The following is a 20,718-nucleotide window of genomic DNA, read 5'->3' as shown; positions in this document are numbered from 1 at the left end:
TTTCCTGTTTCCAAAGATCTTTGGAAACAAGCAGTATTTAGCATAGACTGACCGCAACATTCCTCCTTGTACTGTTCAGTCTGTTTTGCAATAGCAACACACACACAAAGGCATCATACGCACACACACACACATTTCATGCAAACATAGGATGACTCAGTACCTCAGTGGAGCGTTCGCTAGTATTCCAATTTCTGTTGAAGCATGACCAATCCGCACAGACACGGTAATTTCCCAACAGCTGCAAGCTGTGTGTATGTGTGTGTGTGTGTGTGGCAAAGCCATAAATAGTAGCCTAAATTTACTCTGGGTATTGAGGACATGAGCCTGGGCCTCCTAGTCACAGTGTCACACAGCGCAAGACGACTCCACACATAGACACAATCTCAGACACTCCGGCCTCAGTCCTCACCAAAAACTACCGAATCAGACAAGCAGAAGAACGTACTAAATGGTGTTTTGCGAGGGGTCTGAGAATTTTTGACCAAACCACTGTTCCCACAGAACTTAAGGTGTGTACCCGCTCTTTCTTCAACAATTGCTTCTGATACCACCTTTTGATTTAGTGTCGCTTCATCACTTCTGCTTCAGACTTTGCTGGCAACCGAACAGAGACGGACAAAAAGACAGTTGGGATAAAAGAGCAGACAAAATGTATTTGTTCTTATTAAAAGCCTGCATTTATTTTAAAAACAAGGATTTGTAAAACAGTACAAAACATCAATACATCAACCACACATACTGACATCATCAGCTTTAAAAGCAGAAAGGGTTAAACACAAACAAAACAAACAAGCAAACAAAGGCACACACACAAACACAAACATATGGGGGAACTAATGGGATATGGGTAAAAAAATAAACACACTTTTTTTTTTTTTTTTGCCCATGTCCCTTTAAGTTCTCCATTCACATACTACTGAGCGCTCACACCATTAAAATCATAGATATATTAAGGGCATTAAACGGCATTCAGGCACAATTTGATCATTTGCTTGCTGATTTGGCCTTCTCATAATACTCTGATGTTTCAGAGTTAAGTACACATTATCTTTGAGCCTGTAAAAAAATGTGACACACCTTAAAAAAAACACACGGAAAAGACGTCCAGCTGCGATGCGCCAACCGACCAACGGTTGCTGCGGTAGCTGCAGAGGAAACAGGTGGCACTGCAATGTGCTGGTGATGAAGTGCTGGAGTCACTGAGTCACGCTCAGACACAGTTTCAAGGCCAGACTCCTAATCATTCCTAATGGAGCGTGGATGAGGTCACAGAGAGCACAGAGAGGCACCGCTGGCCTTCAATGAGCTGCTTTGGTGATTACAGACGGCGTCTTTCAGCCGCCAAATGAGGAGTGTTTGTGCCAAAAGGCTGGGTTTGTGTTTTTGAAAACGGTTTATTTGTTGAAGTTTGTTGGAGTCCTTGATGTCTCAGACTCTCACTGCCATGGAGTCCTTCGTCCAAGCACTCGGTTGGTGATTTTCTGTAAGAAACAAGACAAGAATAGAATTGTATATAACCGTAAAGGAGTGCAACCACCTATGCTAATTCTAATGCTATAGAATTAGAGCATGTCATTGTGTTCCATTGGACTTTCTTTCCTATACAAAACATTTAGCTTTTACAGGCATGTAGAGGACACTTGTACTGGAAAGTAAAGAGCGGGCATGTGCCTCTAAGCTCTTACACATAAGCTCTTATCAAGAGATTATGGAAAGATTGAACATCATACAGAAACACATCACTGATGGCCCCTCTGTGACTGACACAGCATTGATTAACTTGTTCCTATGCCTAACTATGCCTGAGTATTTTATATGTCTTCAACATGAAAAAAAAAAGTGTGTGTGTATATGTGTGTGTGTGTATATGTAATTGTGTGTATATGTGTATTTGTGTGTGTGTGTGTGTCTTTAACCTTGTTAAATAGTTGGGCATTGAGCCTGTAGGCGCGGTATTCAGCTTTCCTCTTCTCCTCCTCCTTACGCCTGCGCACCTCGGGCAGCTGAGAGTAAATTCTGACAGGAAGTGAGAGGCATGATGAGATATGATGGCCACGACTGATAGCCCCTGACAATGTAGCAGCACTGTAAATACTGAGCCATGTGAGTCACTTCCTGCACAGTTCCTAACCTTTAGCCACAAAAGCCCGCTCACACTCACACACACACACACACACAAACCACCAGTGTTACACTATGTCCATGTACACTAAGTACATCACACAATGAGACACACCAACACATCATCACAGCGGCAAGATAAGCATCGGGCACACAAAGCATGCAAGCATTTATTTACATAAACATAATTTCATGCACAGACTGCAGCACATAGCGCTTAACCTACCTAGCCTAGCAGACCTACCTCGCCAGTCTGTGGCTGCTCTGCATTGTGCTACTGACTGCTCTTTCCCCTGTCCCACTGACAGCATGAGAGGGATGAGCCAATACAACAACACACTATTACTTCCCATCCACCCACATTATGGGGCCATAGGTCAAACTTTTAGTATTCTTTGACTCTTATTATGACAAGATCATCAAACCATCAAATTTGGCAGAAAAACCAACAAAGTGGTTCTGATTATCTTTAAAAATGTAAGCACTTAAAATAGGGCACATTTTTCAAAATGACTACCAGGTGAGATTTATCCAATATTGTTTGGCTTCATAAGAATACATTATTATATATCAAGTATATATTTACACACACATTTACACACATCTTGACCCTTTCCTTTCAGGTGCTGTTATGCTCTTGTTTACATGTGCACAGACTCAAGTTGCAAGTATGCCATTGCCAACTGCTGGAAGTACATAACTTAACATTACACCTCAGATGAAGAGGCGTAAGAAGAACAAGAGTGCATCTCTTACTGTTTAGATCTTTGAAACATCTCTTTCTTAGGAACGGCTCTTTTCACGGGAGGGTCAGGCACTAAACACAAAACACAGCAATGAAATCCATTAGAGCAAATATACAGCAGAAAACACGTTAAATGTATATGTTGCGTTACTAGGCAGGCACCCAAAGTGCTTTACAAAGTGCTTTACAGTGTTGTGGGTGTATCTGCGTGTGAGCGGGGGGTGGTTATGGTGGTGGTTGAAGGCCTACCTGCGGTGTTGTGGGTGTATCTGCGTGTGAGCGGGGGGTGGTGATGGTGGTGGTTGAAGGCCTACCTGCGGTGTTGTGGGTGTATCTGCGTGTGAGCGGGGGGTGGTGATGGTGGTGGTTGAAGGCCTACCTGCGGTGTTGTGGGTGTATCTGCGTGTGAGCGGGGGGCGGTTGAACAGCGTCTCTCTCTCGAGGTTGAACTGGGCCTGCAGCCGGCGCTCCTCCTTCAGCAGACACAGCCTCTTCAGACGCTCACGTGAGCGGGACACAAACTCGGGCCGCCGGAACGCCAGCGCCTCCTGACAGGCATGACCATGCAACACACACACGCACAGACATACAGGAAACACAAATTAACACATTTAAACAGCTTAAAGACATCCCTTCACTACTTTAAACGAATAAGGATTGAAATAAATGCAGTGACACACACTCTCTGGGAACGAAATTCGCCAATGAAATGTATGGACAGTGCAACCATTGGAATCTCTCACACACACACACACACACACACACACACACACACACACACACACACACACACACACACACACACACACACACACACACACACACACACACACACACACACACACACACACACACACACACACACACACACACACACACACACACACACACACACACACACACACACACACACACACACACACACACACACACACACACACACACACACACACACACACACACACACACACACACACACACACCTGCAGGGAGAGGCGCTCCAGGGCAGAGAGTTTGCTGTGTGTGTCCATGCTGTTGTTTGTCTCAGCAGGCTTCTCCCTCTGCTCAGGTGCCTGTATGTCCCTGTCCACCCAGCTCTGCTGCTGCTGTCTCTGCGGCCGCTCCCGGTCCTCCCGGTTCTCCCGGTTCTCCCTCTCTCTCTGCGGTTCTCTCCCTCGCCCGTCTTGGTTCTGTCGCTCTCGGAGCGGCTCTCGCCACGGCTGGGTTCTGCTGTAGTGCTCAAACCAGGTGGGACCAGCTGCCGGAATGTTCTTGTTGTCCGGGCGGTTCTCTTTACGAGAGTCGAGTCTAAGCTCCTCAGCCGGAACGAACCAAGACACGCCTGGGCCTGAGGGAACCGGTATGGAGGAATCAGTTCTTTATTCGGTTGGCTCTATGTCTATGGATACAGGTAAAGTGTGTGTGTGTGTGTGTGTGTGTGTGTGTGTCGTGTCGTGTCGTGTAGTGTGCATGTGTATGTGTGTGTCGTGTAGTGTGCATGTGTATGTGTGTGTCTGTGTGTGTGTGTGTGTATGTGTGTGTGTCGTGTCGTGTAGTGTAGTGTGCATGTATGTCGTGTCGTGTGTATGTGTGTGTATGTGTGTATGTGTGTGTGTGTGTGTATGTGTGTGTGTGTGTGTGTGTGTGTGTGTATGTGTACCAGGAGGATGGCTTTCTGGCTGTTTCTTCTTGTGCCTCTCCTTCATGAAGCTGTGTTGCGGGGGCAGTGCTGGCTGCTGGGCCTGGCTGGAGGGGGTGGGGTGCGGGGAGGGGAAGGTGGTGCCCACGTCACGCGTGTGACGCCGTGTTCCATTGCTCACTATCTCAAGGTCACCTGCAGCAAAGAACAAGCGTTAGTCAATACAAAACATGCACAGTGACTGTACTTTGGTGTGTGTGTGTTTGTTTTGCCATGTGTGTATGTCAGCGTGTGTGTGCGCGTGCGTGCATGTGTGTCTAGTCGAGGTTGATTATTTCTGTGTGTTTGTGTGTGTGTGTGTTTGTGTGTGTGTGTGTGTTTGAGAACGATATATGCAATTGTTAGCTTCCTTTCTTCCTAAATTCACTCACACTATGTGTTTGTACTTGGTGTGTGTCAAGTGTGTGTTATTTGTGTATGTGAACATACATTTGTGTGTAGTATGTATGTGAATGGGCGTGTGTGTGTGTATGCTTGACTGACCTGCCTGCACGCCTCTGCTGACAAGTTTGACCTTTGGCCTCTTGCCTGAGGGGCGTGGGTGAGGAGGTAGTGAGGAGCCGCTTGAGGACGAGTCCAGAGTGACCTGACCAGGAGGGGAGGGCAGGATAACACAATGAGTCACAACGACCTCTGAACACACACACACACACACACACACACACACACACACACACACACACACACACACACACACACACACACACACACACACACACACACACACAAAGTATATCTACATATAAATCTATACATCCGTCATCTAGATAAAAAAAAACCCAAACACAAGCATATAATATTTAAAGTGCACATTCATTCAGCTGGAATGTGGACCAACCATGAACACTACCAATAAAATTATGGCTGTACGGCAAAGGGACTGGAGGCAACACTCCAACAGGATGCAAGCCAAATGCCAAGAGCTTGATTTGCCTGTCAGGGCAATCTGAAAGAAAGCCTCAAGTCACTGCCCATGCACCTCTGACTAAGTGATCTGAACAAGCTCTATATATGCAAAACTCCCTTCTTGAAGACTCAACAATCAGTAAATCATTCATGCCTGTCAACTAGCCAGAGCTATAACCAGATCAAAACTTTAACCCCAACCACACCACACAGTCTATTTATATTCCTTACCATGGAGACTGGCAGCATGGAGTAGAAAATAAAAGGGCCAGTCCAAAACATAACGGAACACACTCAGAACAGCTAAGAACAGAACAGCTAGCTTAGAACATGTGGAATGTCCAAAGCAGAAAATATCAAATGTGACTTTGACCAAAACAGCTTGCCAAAAAACAGTCACAGAATTACAGGAGCCGTGTGAATTAACTCAAGATAAAAGATATGGCAATGATGATATTCTTTTTGATAAAAAGGCAACTACATTTTGACTACAAACAAATTGCTTGATATTCAATGACTTGGCCCAAAAAATGATTGCAATAGCCCTGAAATTCCATGTCTGCAATAGCCTGGGTGTTCCCATGCTGCCTTGCGCGCGATTTGATTCACGCTGCTAAGGCAGCCTGGAAACTACCGCCCTAATTTTTGCCTCAGATAGGGAACCAATCACAGAACAGAGCTATGCACAGATGCATTTGATAGACATCCGTGGCACCCAGTAAACGGATCTGGGCATTTTTTTCAAATACAAGAAAATGAACGTTTGGTTCCTAGACCACGTCTCATTGAGAAGTGGTGGCGCTAGCCAGGCTATGTCTGAAATAGAATTAACATTCCATGATGATGACCTGGGGGAGCCCTGAAAAAGTTCTTCCAAGGCCTCAGGTGGTTATCTAAAAAGCCCTTCACATGAGAGTCCCACTGTCTCCAGGTAGTTTTACTAAGGCATCATTAGAAAAGTTACCCGACCACAAGACTCAAATTTCACAGCTAGGCCCATACACTCCATCCAGAACTAGTCAAATAGCAATGAGAGAAGCTTCTTTAGGTAGCATGAAAAACAGCCTTAGGAGGTTTCTTGCCCACTCCAGGCACTCTTACGATGTTACGGAGAAAGACTAAAAGTTCCTGTCCGACAAAAACAGCTACTGGCAGGCACACAACAGCAACTCAGCCGACCGGGGTCAGCTCGGAGCCTGGATGTGCCAGTGAGATGCCACCACTGACCCGTACCGTGGAGGAGTCGTTGGCCGCGCTCCTCTGCTTGTGGATGTTGCTGTAGAGCTTGAGCAGGCTCTCCGGAGCCCTCTCCCCAGCCGTCGGAGGCATCACCCGGCTTGGCCCGAACGCCCGCAACAGCCGCTGGGTGTCAATGGTGGACAGACTGGTCTCCGTGGAGATGCTGTCCCTCTCTGCCGGGCAGCGCCCGAGTCTCTCCGGCTCGTCCACCTCCCGCTCCTCTGTCTCTGGCGCGTGGCTGGACGACTGAGTGTCCGACTCTGCCCATGCCAGTCGTGGAGCTCTGCCTCTTTTCTCACTCTCCTCCCTGGCTCCCTTCTTCCTCTCCTCCATGCCAGGCTCTTTTTCCTTCCTCCCTTTCTTCTTGCTCTTCCCCCTCTCTGCTCTCTTGGCCTCCACCCTGGCGTGCTTGGGCTGGTCCTGGCCCTTGGCCTGCGTCTGCGTCTGTGTGCTGACCGATGCGTCCACGGCCTGTTTGGCGGGGGAGTGCGCGATCGTGGAGCCGTGCGTCAGCGAGCTGCTGTTGATGAGCCGCGACAGGCGTTCCAGGCGCTCTAGCAGCGACGTCTCCCTCTCATTGGCCGAACGGCCCTGGTCCCGGCTCCAGCTCTCGCTGAAGCGCTGCCACAGTTGATCCAGGGAGCCGCCAATCTCCCGGGATGTCTGCTCCCTGTGGGCGCGTTCTTCCCCTCCCCGTCGGTGCGGAGGTGCGACTGGCTGGGTCTGGTGTAGGTCAGCAGGGGCGTGCGCTGGGGGGAGGTTTCGCAGTGTGCTGGTGTGGAGCCTCAGGCTGTGCATGCTGAAGTCCATCTCCATGGCCAGCGGCCTGAACTCTTCCTCCCCTGCACGCTCTCCCATCACCTCTTCTTCTTTCTCCTCCTCCCTCTTCCTCCCTGTGACGGTCACACCGACCCCCTGCTTCCCCACAGGGCCGGCGCGCTCATACCCACTAAAGCCTGAGACGTACAAGAGACAGAGAGGACAAAGACAAGGAGAGAGAAAGAGATAGAGAAGCATTGAGTTCCATAACAGTGGCTGATACATTTATGGCATGATGCAAACAGCACATTTGTTCGTTTGTGTGCATGTGTATGTGACTATGTAAGTACGTATTTGTACAATGTATTTTCTAGCACAATGGCCACTCAAAGACCTTCCCACAAACATAGACAAGGATAACATAAACACTCAAAATCAAGTCCATGGGCATGTGTATATGAGACTAAGAGTGAGAGAGAGACATTATGCTCCAGTGTTTCCCATACATTGACTTATTTGTGGCGGCCCACCACAATATCAACATTGATCACCACACAATGATTTTCCAGGTTGTACTAAATTGTGCTTAAATCTGGTTAGCATAATAACCACACTGTGCTTTGTTAAAAACTGTTGCATTCAAGTTAATTCTGCAAACCAACCACCACAAATTGAATTCAATTCTGTGGGAAACACTGTGCTCTATACTTTAGTTTTTCTCTAATAAATTTTTTTCATTATGATCAATATTACTATTATTGATAAGCATATACCAGTATGTTATTACTATTATTAACATTACCATTATTACTGCTGTTATTTATTGTACTCTTCTTAATGCTTTGGCAATATTGTACAATGCACAGTTATGCCAATAAAGCTCACTGAATTGAATTGAGAGACAAGAGAGTGAGTGAGTGTTGGTGCACGTACCTCTCTTCTTGCTGTAGATGCCCTCTGTGTGTTTGGGTAAGGCTGGAACAGGCTCGAGGTCTCTGGAGCCCAGGATGTCTACGGTGAAGCGTGGGGGAACTGCATCATCTGAGCCTAACAAAGAAACACACACACACACACACACACAGAAAGTCACACACACACATAGGACGCAGTCGCAGGCACACAGCTCACTCTTTTACGCATTCAATGACGCTTCTCTGCATTTAGCCTTGTCTCTTTATTTTTGCCCTCAGCCTGTCTGTGTTTGTTTCTCTCTCTCTTTCTCCCCCCCTCTCTTTCTCTCTCGCCCCTCTCCATCTAACATGCTCTCCTCCCTCTCTCTCTCTCCCTCACTCTCTCCCTCTAACGTGCTCTCCTCCCACTGTCCTTCCATGGCTCACACAATAGAGATCATGAATAATTCAGCAGTGTGTAAGTGAGGAGCAGCTGCAACCCACAGTGGGAGGGATCACCTTGTGTGTGTGTGTGTGTGTGTGTGTGTGTGTGTGTGTGTGTGTGTGTGTGTGTGTATTTGACAGGACTCCTCTTATAGAATTAAATTTAATAGGGTCCGGTGAGCTACTTACTGAAACTCTTTAACATCAGGCTAAGGAGGCTACAACGGTTCGCGTTGCGTCTGCCGCAACAATTAACTTCCACTTTAATCAATAGAACTGGTTACAATAGACGTGACGGCGAGGCATACCTTTGAAAAAAAATACACTAGTCTTATAAAAGCATTTTTACGCTCTGTAAATGGAGCGCTTCAGTGGCGGACCTGGTGTAGGCCAGGTCTAAGTGGTAGAGAACATTCTCCAATAAGGTGCAGTGTTATGTTGGCCTTATAAGCTGTACAAATGCCTGTGATGCCATTCGATGGCACATACTTGGCGTTATTACTGGTAACCGGTTTAGTAAACAGGCTTATGAGGTCAGAATGGTTTACTGTCGAAACAGATCCTGTTGTGGTTTGTGAACTGAGCTGACCGAGCTGGCTGGACTGGCCGCTGCAGGAACGGCATATCACAATATCTGAGCCTGACAAAAGCCTGTGAGGTTATTTTATCAGATACTGTTAGTGCAGTCATACAGATGCATGCTGGCAGAGGCAAGCAAGGTAAACAAGGTAAAGAGATTTGGCTTGTGGTGAGAAATGGTGTGTGTGTGTGTGTGTGTGTGTGTGTGTGTGTGTGAGTGAGTGAGTGAGTGAGTTTTACCCGTGTGTGTACTCTCTACGGTGGTGTCCGAGCGGTTGGGGGAGAGCTGGGTGTCAGTCTTGGGGATGTAGAAGAGCTCAGAGCTGCCGTGCGGTTTATATGGCAACAGAGTTGGTGGCGGAACTAAAGGACAGAGAGAAGAACGCCTTTTTACGCCCAGTCAACCGTGACCACTGAATGGACACAGGATGGACACTTTAAGGTACATGACAAAACAGACCGGCCAACCGAAGAAGCGAAAGACAAGCGAAAGAAACAATGGAAGCCAAGCAGATGCAGTGGAAGGGGTACATTCTTATATTTCAAGATGCTCTTGCGGGTAGCAGCAAAAAGGAAACATGATCATAGACACAGTCATTCTTACCAGGTGCATAAACAGACAGGGGTCGTGGTGAAGGCTGTGTCAGTCTCTGTGGTGGAGTGAAGGATTGTGGGTATCTGCTGCTGGAGCTGATCTGAATAGAGGCTGGGCCTGTGGCGCCAAACTGGCTTTTGATTGGCCCCTGCTCTTCAGAGAGCGTCTGACTGGATACCGAGGACTCAGGGGTGGGTCTTAGTGGTTCCGTAACTGGACTGGTTGCTGTGGAGACCAGTTTGTGGGTCGGAGTTTCATTTCTAAGGGCTTCCTGATTGGGCAGCCTAATAGAGTCCTCTTGTGGGAAAGACTGGGCTACGGTAAGCGAGGGCCCATCGGTCCAGTTTGTGGACAAGGTCTCGACAGTCTGGGCCGATCTCACTGCATGGTCCTGGTCCAGCTCCACAGGGGCCATCCCATGATGGGGTTTGTCCAAGCCGTTCTGAACCGGTCTGGGTTTGGGGGAGAGGGTCAGGCGCAGGTGCGTGGACGAGTGGCGCGGGGCCAGGGGTGACTGGTGACCCCAACCCCCGGTGACCTCATCCACCTGACCTTTGACCTGGCCCGTCTCCACGGTGTTTGTCTCTCCCTGCCGCTCAGCTTCCTCGGCCCCGGGCTCGTGCGCGTGCTGGGAGAGTGCGTGCTGCGAGAGCGCGTGCTGCGAGAGGGCGTAAACCTCGAGCGCGCTGTGCAGGTGCGGCTCGGCGGTTGAGACGCTACTGTCCGACTCCGTGTCCGAGGGCGGGGGTGTGTGTGTTTGTAAGCGGAGTGTGTGCGTCTGCGTCTGCGTCTGCGTGCTCACGCTGGCGCTCTCGGCCTGCTGCTGCTGCTGGGGGGGCACGTTGGGGGGCAGAGGCGACGGGGAAGGGGTGTGGCGGGCCGTCGCTATGGTGATGGACGTGAGCGGCGAGAGCGAGCGGGACGAGGCCGGAGGTCCGAGCGGGACACCCTCCCTCTGCGCAATCTCCTGCACGCGGGCCTCCAGGTCCGGGCTGACCGACGGCGGCGAGCCGAGTGCGACTCTGCTGGACGCCAGCAGGTTGCGGCCGGCGCGCTGCAGCTGGTCGGACAGGCGCTCCTCGGCACAGCGCACCGCCAGGAAGCCCTCCGCGCGCTGAGAGGAGGCGGGAGCAGGGCCGGACGTCGCCCCAACGCTGGATGGAGCGCTGCCATCGGAGTCCGTGCTGTACTGGGACTGACACACAAGACAGGTGAAGAGAAGAACCAACAGCGAGAGATAAGACAGGGATGCAGACATAGAAACAAAAGAGACTGAATAAGAGAGTGAATTACATGGCATTTCTTTTCAGAGACTTTTTTTGTCAGCTAACTTCTAGCACTAAGTAAACTTCTAACTAGTAAAGAACATAGTTGTACTACTGTAGAAGTTTCGTACCATTCAGGGCATTATTAGTGGGGTAATTTACGAGATACTAAGTTGGCTCCATTACGCCTGCAGAAAATCATTAGATTCTGACAGCGCTACTCGACCAGGGTTCGACCAAGGGAAAACAGGTTCTGGGAGGGTGTTTGGCTCGGGGTCATGGTGCAAAGGACCCTAGAGTGAAATTACTCCGAACCATCGCTTTAATATGTTCTTTTTTTTAGCCACCATGTGCCTAGTATAACATCTTGCCAATGGACTACAGTTGAAAATTAGCCTGCTGGCTAACACTGGCACATTTACAGAAATGTTGATTAATGTGCACTGTCCTTTAAATAAATAAATGAAATGAAACTGCACTTCTTATTACATGTAACAAAGAAAATGCTTCCAGAGTAGTGCTATCAAGAGGTTGTGACATCGTATTACTGCATCTTAGGCTGTGGAAAAGTGTCAATCATTTTGTTTGCACTTAGGGCTGGAGCAATGGCAGTGAGATTATCAGGTAAACATGTGCTGTTTGATTTAGTGTAGTTTTGTTTCACAGATCACACGATACTCTCTAACACCAGGGTGTGAAAAATCCACCAATCATTTCTTAAATTAAAATGAAATTGAAATTAATATAAATCAAACAAAAGACGTAAGGCAGACTGGAAAGGCACATATTGGATTTGTGGAGTTTTGGATCGCATCCACATATTTCAGAAAAACTCAGCTCCAGGTCTTAGCAGCTCCAAAGACAGAAGGAACAACTAAATAAAATATTTATATAACTTTCCATATTTCCAATACAACACATCATCTGTAGATCTGCAAGAGGTCTGCTCTATTGGCTATAAGCTGTGCGACAATCCTCTCTACCGCAGTTGTTAGATACTGTGTGTATCTAGCAATGGTTATCAGCTTAGCACGTAGAGTACACACATTCAAAGTGCAAACCACAACACACTGTAAAATCACACAGCAAACCACACTGCAGAAACCAAAGGGGCCAAACAGAGCCCTAGGAAACCACTGTGGGCTTTTCCTGAAGTTCACTTTCACTTCAACAGAACCCACTAACCAAGGCAAACATTAAAAGGCAAAGACAGTGCACAACACACGGCACACACACATACTGTGTACACACACACCAGATGTTTATTGACCAGATGTCCACTCACCGTGCAAGACATCTCATACGGAAACACACACTGACAAACACTGGGTTACCTTTTAGAGTGAAGGGAAATGATCCAGAACACAGTCTGCTAGCATCAGGAACAAATCTCACATTACAGGCCATTGTCACAACCGGCAGCTGGCAACATAACCGCTGCTGAGCTAAGAAGTTGTGTTACTACCTTTTCTCTAGATAATGGTAACATGTGTCCTTGAATATGACTGTGTGTGTGTGTGTGTGGTTAGCTGTGGTTAACTGTGTGTGTAGCCTATCTGTGCTAAGTCAGTTTGATTGCAGTCAAGGTCAAGTTGATGGCCAAACTAAACAAAGATAAAATATAAATAAATTAAATATAAATAAACAAAAAAAATCAAACAAATGAAGTGGAACAAGCTAAACTTTTCCCTTCCTAATTTGTCAATGATGCCCTTAGAGTCTTATGCACACACACATCCGCACAAGAGTTATGAAACTAGGATGTAGGTTTGTGGTTAAATCCACTGACTGTGACCCATGTACACATCCTGTGAATTGTCACATGATTGCGTGTGTGTGTGTGTGTGTGTGTGTGTGTGTGTGTATGTGTGTGTGTGTGTGTGTGTGTGTGTGTGTGTGTCTGAATCTGAGCCATTACCTTAGTGTGCTGCAGTAGCTCTCTCTTGATCTCCTCAACCCTCTGTCTGTCCTCTGTGTTCAGGTGCAGCGCTTCACACCTCTGGCCAGACGCCTTCAGCAAAATCCACTCTGACAGAGTAGAAACAGGAAAATTTCAGCTTTGTGCAGCACCAAAAAACATCAGTAGGCCTATGTTCCAAACATGTAGTATGTAGTATGTAGGACTATACTGCATTCAGGGATAAACTCTGTCATTAGCTACGAGATAAGGAAGATGATGGAACAACACCCACCAGCCACTAAGTGATCTTTGCTCACCTCTCGCTCTGCTCTCGTCTGTATCCGTTGTGCTTGCCCGGCTGGTCACCATGGACACGGGTGACTCTTCGTGCAGCAGCCTAGCAACCCTGGCGCTGAGCGACCCTTCACTGACCTCGCTGCTGTCGCTCACACTGGCCTGCTCCACGCCCGCGTGACTCGGCGCGGGGCTAGGCTCTTCCGGACCAATCGATGAGCTCGCTGCCTCCTCCTCTTCTTCTTCTTCCTGTTCCTGAGGAGTCGGGGCGGGGGCCTGCGCAGCTGGCAGAACTGCGGGAGCCGCCCTGTCAGGGTCAGTAGCACTGCAGCCTTCAGGCTCTGCTCTCCTGACCGCATGGGACTTGAGTCCCGTCTCCCTGATTCCAGGCACACAGGATAGGTCAGCGGGAGCCTGAGCGGTCGCCCCGAGCGACCTGCTCGGCTCGGACGATGAGAGGGAGCTGTCCCTCAGCATGGAGTCAGACGAGGAGCGCGCCCAGAGCTGCGAGGAGCCGAATGTGTCGTTGGTGAAGCCGGGCTCCTCCATCTTCCTCCGCAGCGACTGGAGCAGCGAGGAGTCCGAGCCCGACGAGGTGGTCAGGGAGGACTTGAGGGAGAGCACACTCTCCGCCCGGCCCAGCAGCTGCCGGATCTCCTGCAGGGTCCTAGAGCCCACCAGCCAATCCTCCGCCTGCTGCTGCTGTGGTTGGTCCTGCCTGGGGCTCCTCTGGGGCAGCTGCGCCTCCTGGGGTCCTGGGGCCTCCTCTCTGGGCTGGGGAGGCTGGAGGGGAGGTGCTGTGGCCGACTCCTGCCCTGATCCAGAGGGCATCTGGTGAGTTGGCGCCAGAGACGGGAGGGGTGCAGCCGTTGAGCCAGGGGATTCTGGTGGCGTGTGAGAAGAACTTCTCGTCATCCGTATGCTGCCCTGACTGGGCGGCCGGTCCTGGTCGGAGAGGTGCATTATGGGCCGGCCTGTGCTGAGGGGCAGTGAGCCGCTGGAGCCTTGAGAGAGCCGAGAAAACTCCCCTTTATCAGGAGGACTCTCACCTAATAGAGGAGCAAGTAAGACAATGCAGTGGGATTAACTCAGTCACATTCTACTATACAGCATATATCCTTTTGAGAGATACATTATGAAGTCAACATGTCAACTTTTTCAAAAGTCTGTGTGCTTTACAAACACACCTGAGCACATAATTTAACCTTTGATGCAAAATGCACTACAATCAGCCATCAAAACCCCTCATATTTCCCATAAAAGAGGCTCATGCCACCATAACATGTGCTGCTGTCTACCAGTCAGTGTACAGTGAACTAAAAAATCTGTTACAGTAACAGAAACATGGAGCACAATTTATCCACTCCCACAAATATTTTAAGGGTGAAAAAATATATGAAAACATTTGAATCTAACAAAAATATTTAACATATTTTTAGATATCCATACATTCTGGAAGATTTGGGTGATTTATTGCATTTTGTATAAAAGCAATGTATCCATTGTGTTCCAATATGGTGAAAGTGATTTGCAAAGGTGACCATTGTATTGAGACACGATATGAGGTGTGAAAATGATTGGAAAAAATGTGTAACTGGGGCTTAGTCCTACCTTCAGATGGCTGAGTGCTCTTGGTAGGAGTGCCTGTAGAACCTTTAATGGTACACAAGTCAGTAGGGGAAAATTCTGGCTCTCTAATTGGTCCTCTAGGAGCAAACGGGGTCAGTATTGTGGATGGTGATTGGTTAATTCCCAGGTTTTTAAGGTAAACCTGCAGTGAAATCCATAGATATGCATACCATTACAATAAATCATCACATTCCCTATCAATTCAAACCAGATTACAATTTGTGCAAACAAGTTTGGGATAATTTGCCGAAAAATCTTACCGGGATCCTATCCTCAATGTTCAGCTCTCTCTCTCTGTTGGGAGTTGATGGCATTGAGGTCCAGTATGGAGCGTAGTTGTCCACCTCCAGACTCACCACCGATGAGGCCCCTCCAAAAGATGCCCTAAGACTTCCCTCGCCTTGGAAACTACCCTGTGGGCTGGAGAGGCTGTGGCCTGTGTCGCGGCTTGATGACACGTCGCTGAAGTGGCCCAGGATGATGGCGCTTGACCTCTGGCCGTTCTGACTGGACGGCTCAGCCCTTCCCTGTGGCCCCACTTCCTCCCTGGTTACTGACTCTTCACCACGGGCCGACTGCGGGCCGTTCGTGACGTCACTATGCGCCGCTGCATGGTGCTGGATGGAAGTGACCACAGTTGCCAGGGACGAAGAGTGGGAGTGGGAGCGTCCAGGAGGAGACACAACACCTGCTGCACCTCCTCCTCCTCCACCTCCTCCTGCTGCTGCTGCTCCTCCACCTGTGGGCCCAACCTCACCTCCAGCGCTGCCCTCAGCTCCAGAGTCCTCCCTGGGCTGGGAGAAGGGCGAGTAGGGGTGATTCCCCGGTGCTGGCTCGGCAATAACGCTCGCGTTAGCGTTAGCATCGACCTCCTGGTCGTCCTCCGCAGGTCCCTGCAGCTCCAGCTCGTCACTGAAGGCCCTATTGCTGCTCTGGTTGGCTCTCCACGCGTCCACCTTCTGCACGTAGCTCAGACTGGGCAGGCTGCCCACCTCGCCTCCCGTCAGCGACCCCCGCGACCCCTGCGACATGCCGGCCTCCGCTGCACCAACAGGTGGCGTATCGCTCATCCTGGGGCGGGGCAAGATTGACGTGTCCGTCGGCAGCACCGGTGACTGTGAGTAGGACGCGCCGGCACCGGCCAGCAGCACTCCCCTGGCCCGGTTGGGCGCCGTCATAACAACAGACGGCGTGGACTGGAAGGCCGGCTGCGACGTCAGGAACGACGAGTCCACCCCCGTCTGGTTGCCTGCCTGCCAGAGGATCGATCCTCTCGCGGTGGCCGCGCTCGATGGAGAAGCCTGCCGCCCCCTGGAGCGCCAGCCTGGTTGACCTGCTGCTCAGCTCGGGCGGAGACCGCTCCTCTGGGCCAGCGTGGGGGCTCCTGGAGGCCACCGCACAACTTTCAGACAACAGCTGCGCTCGCAGGGCGTCGGTGGAGGCGTCCGGCCTGCTGCCCGAAGAGCGAAAAGTGATGTTGGAGATGTCGGCCGTGCGGTTTGCGCGCCCAGAGATGTTGAGGTTGGAAGTGTCGAACAGCTGAGAGGAGGACGAGCGATTTGACGAGCGTCTGTCCACTCGCGTGCCAGGTGCTGGAGTGGGTTGAGGGGAGGCGGACGCGTCCCCTTGAGGGCACTCTCGGATTCCAGGCGGGTTTCTGGAAGGTTCCTCCTCTGTGCTGCCACCTGAGCTGGACCCCCGAAAGATGGCACTTTCGGCAGACCGCACAAGAGAGGACGCAGAGGGGCCTGTCTGAAATAGGTCCGAGTCTCTTTGTTGATTCACCGGCACCGTCTGATTGTCAGCAAAGTCTGCTCTGGTCCGACTGAGCCCCGACTGGTTGTGAGTGGTGTCAGTCTGTTTGTGGATGAGTTCTGGTTGGCTAAAAATGGTTTCGGAGGCGGAGGAAACGGCACTACTGCTGCTGACCACACCCACATCCTTCTCCAGGAGCTCCAGCAAGGTGCGTGCTGGAACGCTGCTGTTCAGAAACGACCCGTCATCGTCGTCCTCCTCTCTCCCACGCGGAGCGCTCCTCTCCTCGCCCTCCTCCTCTCCCTCCCCTCGCCTCTCGTAGCCTTGGTCTTCTGCACTGTCTCTCTCATACTCACGTCCCGGTGTAACCTGGTGGCGTTCACCCGGAGACAGGCTGTGCTGAGAGAGAGAACAGCTGCTTCCCTCATCCTCTCCCAGAGGATGCTGCGAAAGAGATGCGTGGCCTAACGTGGTGCTATGAGCCCCAGCCGGCGTGCCAAAGCCTGTGGCTCCACCAACCAAAGGCATCATGGAGAGTCTCTCAGAGAGGACTGAGAAGTCAGGGGATCCCCTACCACACAGAAACAGAAAAACGAATGCTACAATACTACAACACAACCCTTCAATAAACAAACAAACAAATACAAGGCTATGTGATGATGTGCAATTATATGCAATATGGGTCTGAAAACAACAGTTAATTGAAATGATATAGATACTGTACTTTTGGAACTAACCTTAGAGGAGCAAACTCAAGATCTGTCTGCTGCATGAAAGTGGAATTCGAGGCATAAAATTTGCCAGTCTTGGCAGGCAAGAGAGTAAGTGCTGGAGACAGCTGACTGTCCTGAAATTCTGACAAACACAAACATACAAAGAACACTAGTATAGAATTTACTAATATCACAATGACAGACAGTAAAATACAGCTGAATTAACACTTGATAGGAATCAGATTCATCAGTGACAACAATTAATTCTCTTTATTAATTTCATTAATTTAATTAATTTATTAATTAATTCCCTTTATAAAATCTCTTTATTGCAGATATTGTACTGCTTCTATTGTTAGCAAAATAACGTACCTAGCTGCAGTGACTGGGCCTGGTCATTGGGGTGATGCAGGCCCCAAGCCCCTCCGCCAGTCTGACCATAGGAGGCGTTATGCTGAGAGAGATCCTGAGGTGGCAGCTGACTGCTGTCCTCTTCTGCAGGAAGTTGGTACCACTCCTCCATTGTCTGATTATCAGACAGAGAGAGAGAGAGAGAGACAGACAAATGGATGGATTGAGAAAAACCCTGTCATTACCTTCACAATCCCATTATTATAGGGTTTGTCAGCATCAAAGGTTTTCAATGCTGCTGTAAGCAACTCCGGCAGATATAGCCTTACTAGTCTAGGACATAATCCAGTTTTCCTGTACCATTCATAAACAAACAGTTGAAGATAAATGGGTGAAGATGATACTAACTAAACTAAAATGCAATACCAGAAGAATTTAGTCCACCACAAGATGAAGTCTCCATAATTAAATAGGCTAAACAATATGTAATCTAAAAACAGGTATTCTCATCAATCTCAGCTGAACAAATAATTATTAACATTTACATTTATTCACTTAGAGGATGCTTTTGTCCAAAGAGACTCACAAAAAGTAAAGAACAATCCATGTACAGTGCGAACAAGAGACAACTGTGTAAATACTATACAACAGAGGAATAGATAAAAGACAGAAGAATGACATAGTAAGTGTGTTGGTTGTTGGGTGATAGAAGAGGAGGTAGGCTACTCTTGGGACAGTTGAGTCTTCAAGAGGTTTTGGCAACTGGTAGCCCGTTCAACCGTTGGGGAACCACAGATGAGAATAGTTTGGATTGCTGTGAGCATAGCTCATGATAACAGACGTAGTCCTGTTTGCATGCCATTGTAAACAAGAGACTTGGTGTGGACTTTTGCCCATCAACAGCCCCCTCTCTCCCGGACAATTGCCTATTAAGGTGTCAATGACCATGGCAACCTTGACAGGGACAAACATCTTGCGGACCCCACGCCCACCCCCCGGACCACTGCACTAGCCCATAGTGTTCTATTATTTATAAATAATTACACTTATACATAGCCATATTCTACTGCTCTTCATACTATCATCCTGCACATACACTTACTACTCTTATAATGTTCCTGTTTCTGCACTACAATGGTACTTATACCGCACTGCACATAGCTGTACATACTGTACATGGTCTGTATGAACATATCTGTCTATAGGGTTCAGTGTTTCCCATACATTGACTTATTTGTGGCGGCCCACCACAATATCAACATTGACCACCACACAATGATTTTTACAGGTTCTACTAAATTGTGCTTAAATCTGGTTAGCCTCATAACCATGCTGCGCTAATGTGTTAAATACTGTTGCATTCAAGTTAATTCTGCAAACCAACCACCACAAATAGAATTCAATTATGTGGGAAACTCTGGGGTTCATACAGAATATTCATATTTATTCTGTTTTTCTTATAATATATTATGTTAATACACTGCATATATCTATATTATTCTTACTATTCTTAGAATGTTACTGCTACTACACTGCACATATATGTACATGTTGTTCATACATTGTCCATACTACATAGCCATATTTAACTGATGGAAGGGACAACTGGACCATAACTATCACACTCTGATTATAGATTAATAATTTTGGCTGTCGCTGATAATGTTTATTGTTCAGAAATGTCATCTCATGCCTGTCCGGATTACCTGATTTTTCAACATTAAGTGATTTGTATAATTATGATTAGACCTATTCACTGTCAGGCAATCATCAACCGACAACTATGCTGGAGAGTGGCTCCCTGTGCACATTGGAAATAACTACAAATCCTGACTATGACTCTATAAGACATTAAGCAATTTTTGATGTGTGCATAAGCGGCAAAGCTCCAGACACAGTATCAAAGAATGTCGAATATTTGAAAGTATGTTAACATAAACTTGCCGCTAGAAAGTTAGCTAATTAGCTTGAGTAGCTAGCAGGCTAACGTTATAACGTTAGACATTAAGTGAAACGAAACTAACGTTAACATTCACACGGTAATGTTCCAGAAATAAAACACACCAACCATTGCCTACGTTTATAAACGCTTAGTGTTAAAAAGTTACACTGCAAGGCCAGAACTAATGTTACCAACCGCTTAAAAATGTAGCTACCACTTGTTGAGCTGTTCTGTTATGTTAACGTTAACACAAAGTTAGCCAAGCTAAAGTTAGCAACGGATCGCATCACTAGTTTGTTTCAACAAGGCCAGATAAGTTTGATATGAGTCTTTCCCAAACATCGGAAAGAGCAAATGATGTGTAGTATTAATTGCAACGGCAATTTTGACAACTATTTACATGAGACTTACTCTGTTTATACGCTTCCCATCTCTAGGACTCTCTTCGGGCTCCATGTTGTTGATTAGTGAGTGCGCCTGCGCGCTGCACCGTTGGTATCCAAGTGAGGCTGCTGGTTGCTAGGAAGCAGCAAAGCCCGGAAACTTAGGCGGGAATAAATTACACCACCCCACACCAGACTCAGATCACACTGCCCCAAACGGTTAGGAAGACAGAAATCACTTCAAAAAGCACAAATTGAACAACAGACAATGACATCATTTTATGTGGCCGGGTTTTAAGTTTGACCTATTTTCCCCCAGCTGAAATTATATATTTTCATAATCAATTCGTTTTAAAAAATTCGTTCTCTAATCGTTGGGAGTTTCGCCCCTCGGGGCCAACCTCACCTCTCCCCACCTCAGCCCCCTTGCTCCGTGCCCATTTCACCCTAGGCCCTTTCCCAAGTAGTTTTAGCATTTTTCAAAATGTAGTGGGGGGGGATCCGGG

General features: G+C 48.3%; 1 protein-coding gene across 1 annotated transcript; it reads right to left on the bottom strand.

The window, feature by feature from the left end:
• Positions 1-657: 657 nt before the first annotated feature.
• On the bottom strand, positions 658-20,332 carry alms1 (ALMS1 centrosome and basal body associated protein). The gene is given in 19 exon segments (XM_076300479.1): positions 658-1,484; positions 1,920-2,019; positions 2,881-2,941; positions 3,249-3,417; positions 3,853-4,217; positions 4,530-4,703; positions 5,052-5,154; positions 6,708-7,669; positions 8,406-8,519; positions 9,626-9,748; positions 9,990-11,175; positions 13,164-13,273; positions 13,463-14,488; positions 15,051-15,210; positions 15,329-16,219; positions 16,221-17,394; positions 17,561-17,678; positions 17,909-18,062; positions 20,241-20,332. Coding segments are annotated over 19 exon segments (7,080 nt in total). The 5' UTR covers positions 20,286-20,332; the 3' UTR covers positions 658-1,439.
• Positions 20,333-20,718: the final 386 nt, after the last annotated feature.

The sequence above is a fragment of the Alosa pseudoharengus genome, unplaced genomic scaffold (genome assembly GCF_046254945.1).
Source record: "Alosa pseudoharengus isolate Yale_2024_CS ecotype anadromous, Long Island Sound unplaced genomic scaffold, YU_APseudo_1.1 YU_APseudo_1.1_scf_22, whole genome shotgun sequence".
NCBI lineage: Eukaryota > Metazoa > Chordata > Actinopteri > Clupeiformes > Clupeidae > Alosa > Alosa pseudoharengus.
The sequence above is the reverse complement of the archived record's forward strand: the minus strand, read 5'-3'. Positions and strand labels throughout refer to the sequence as shown.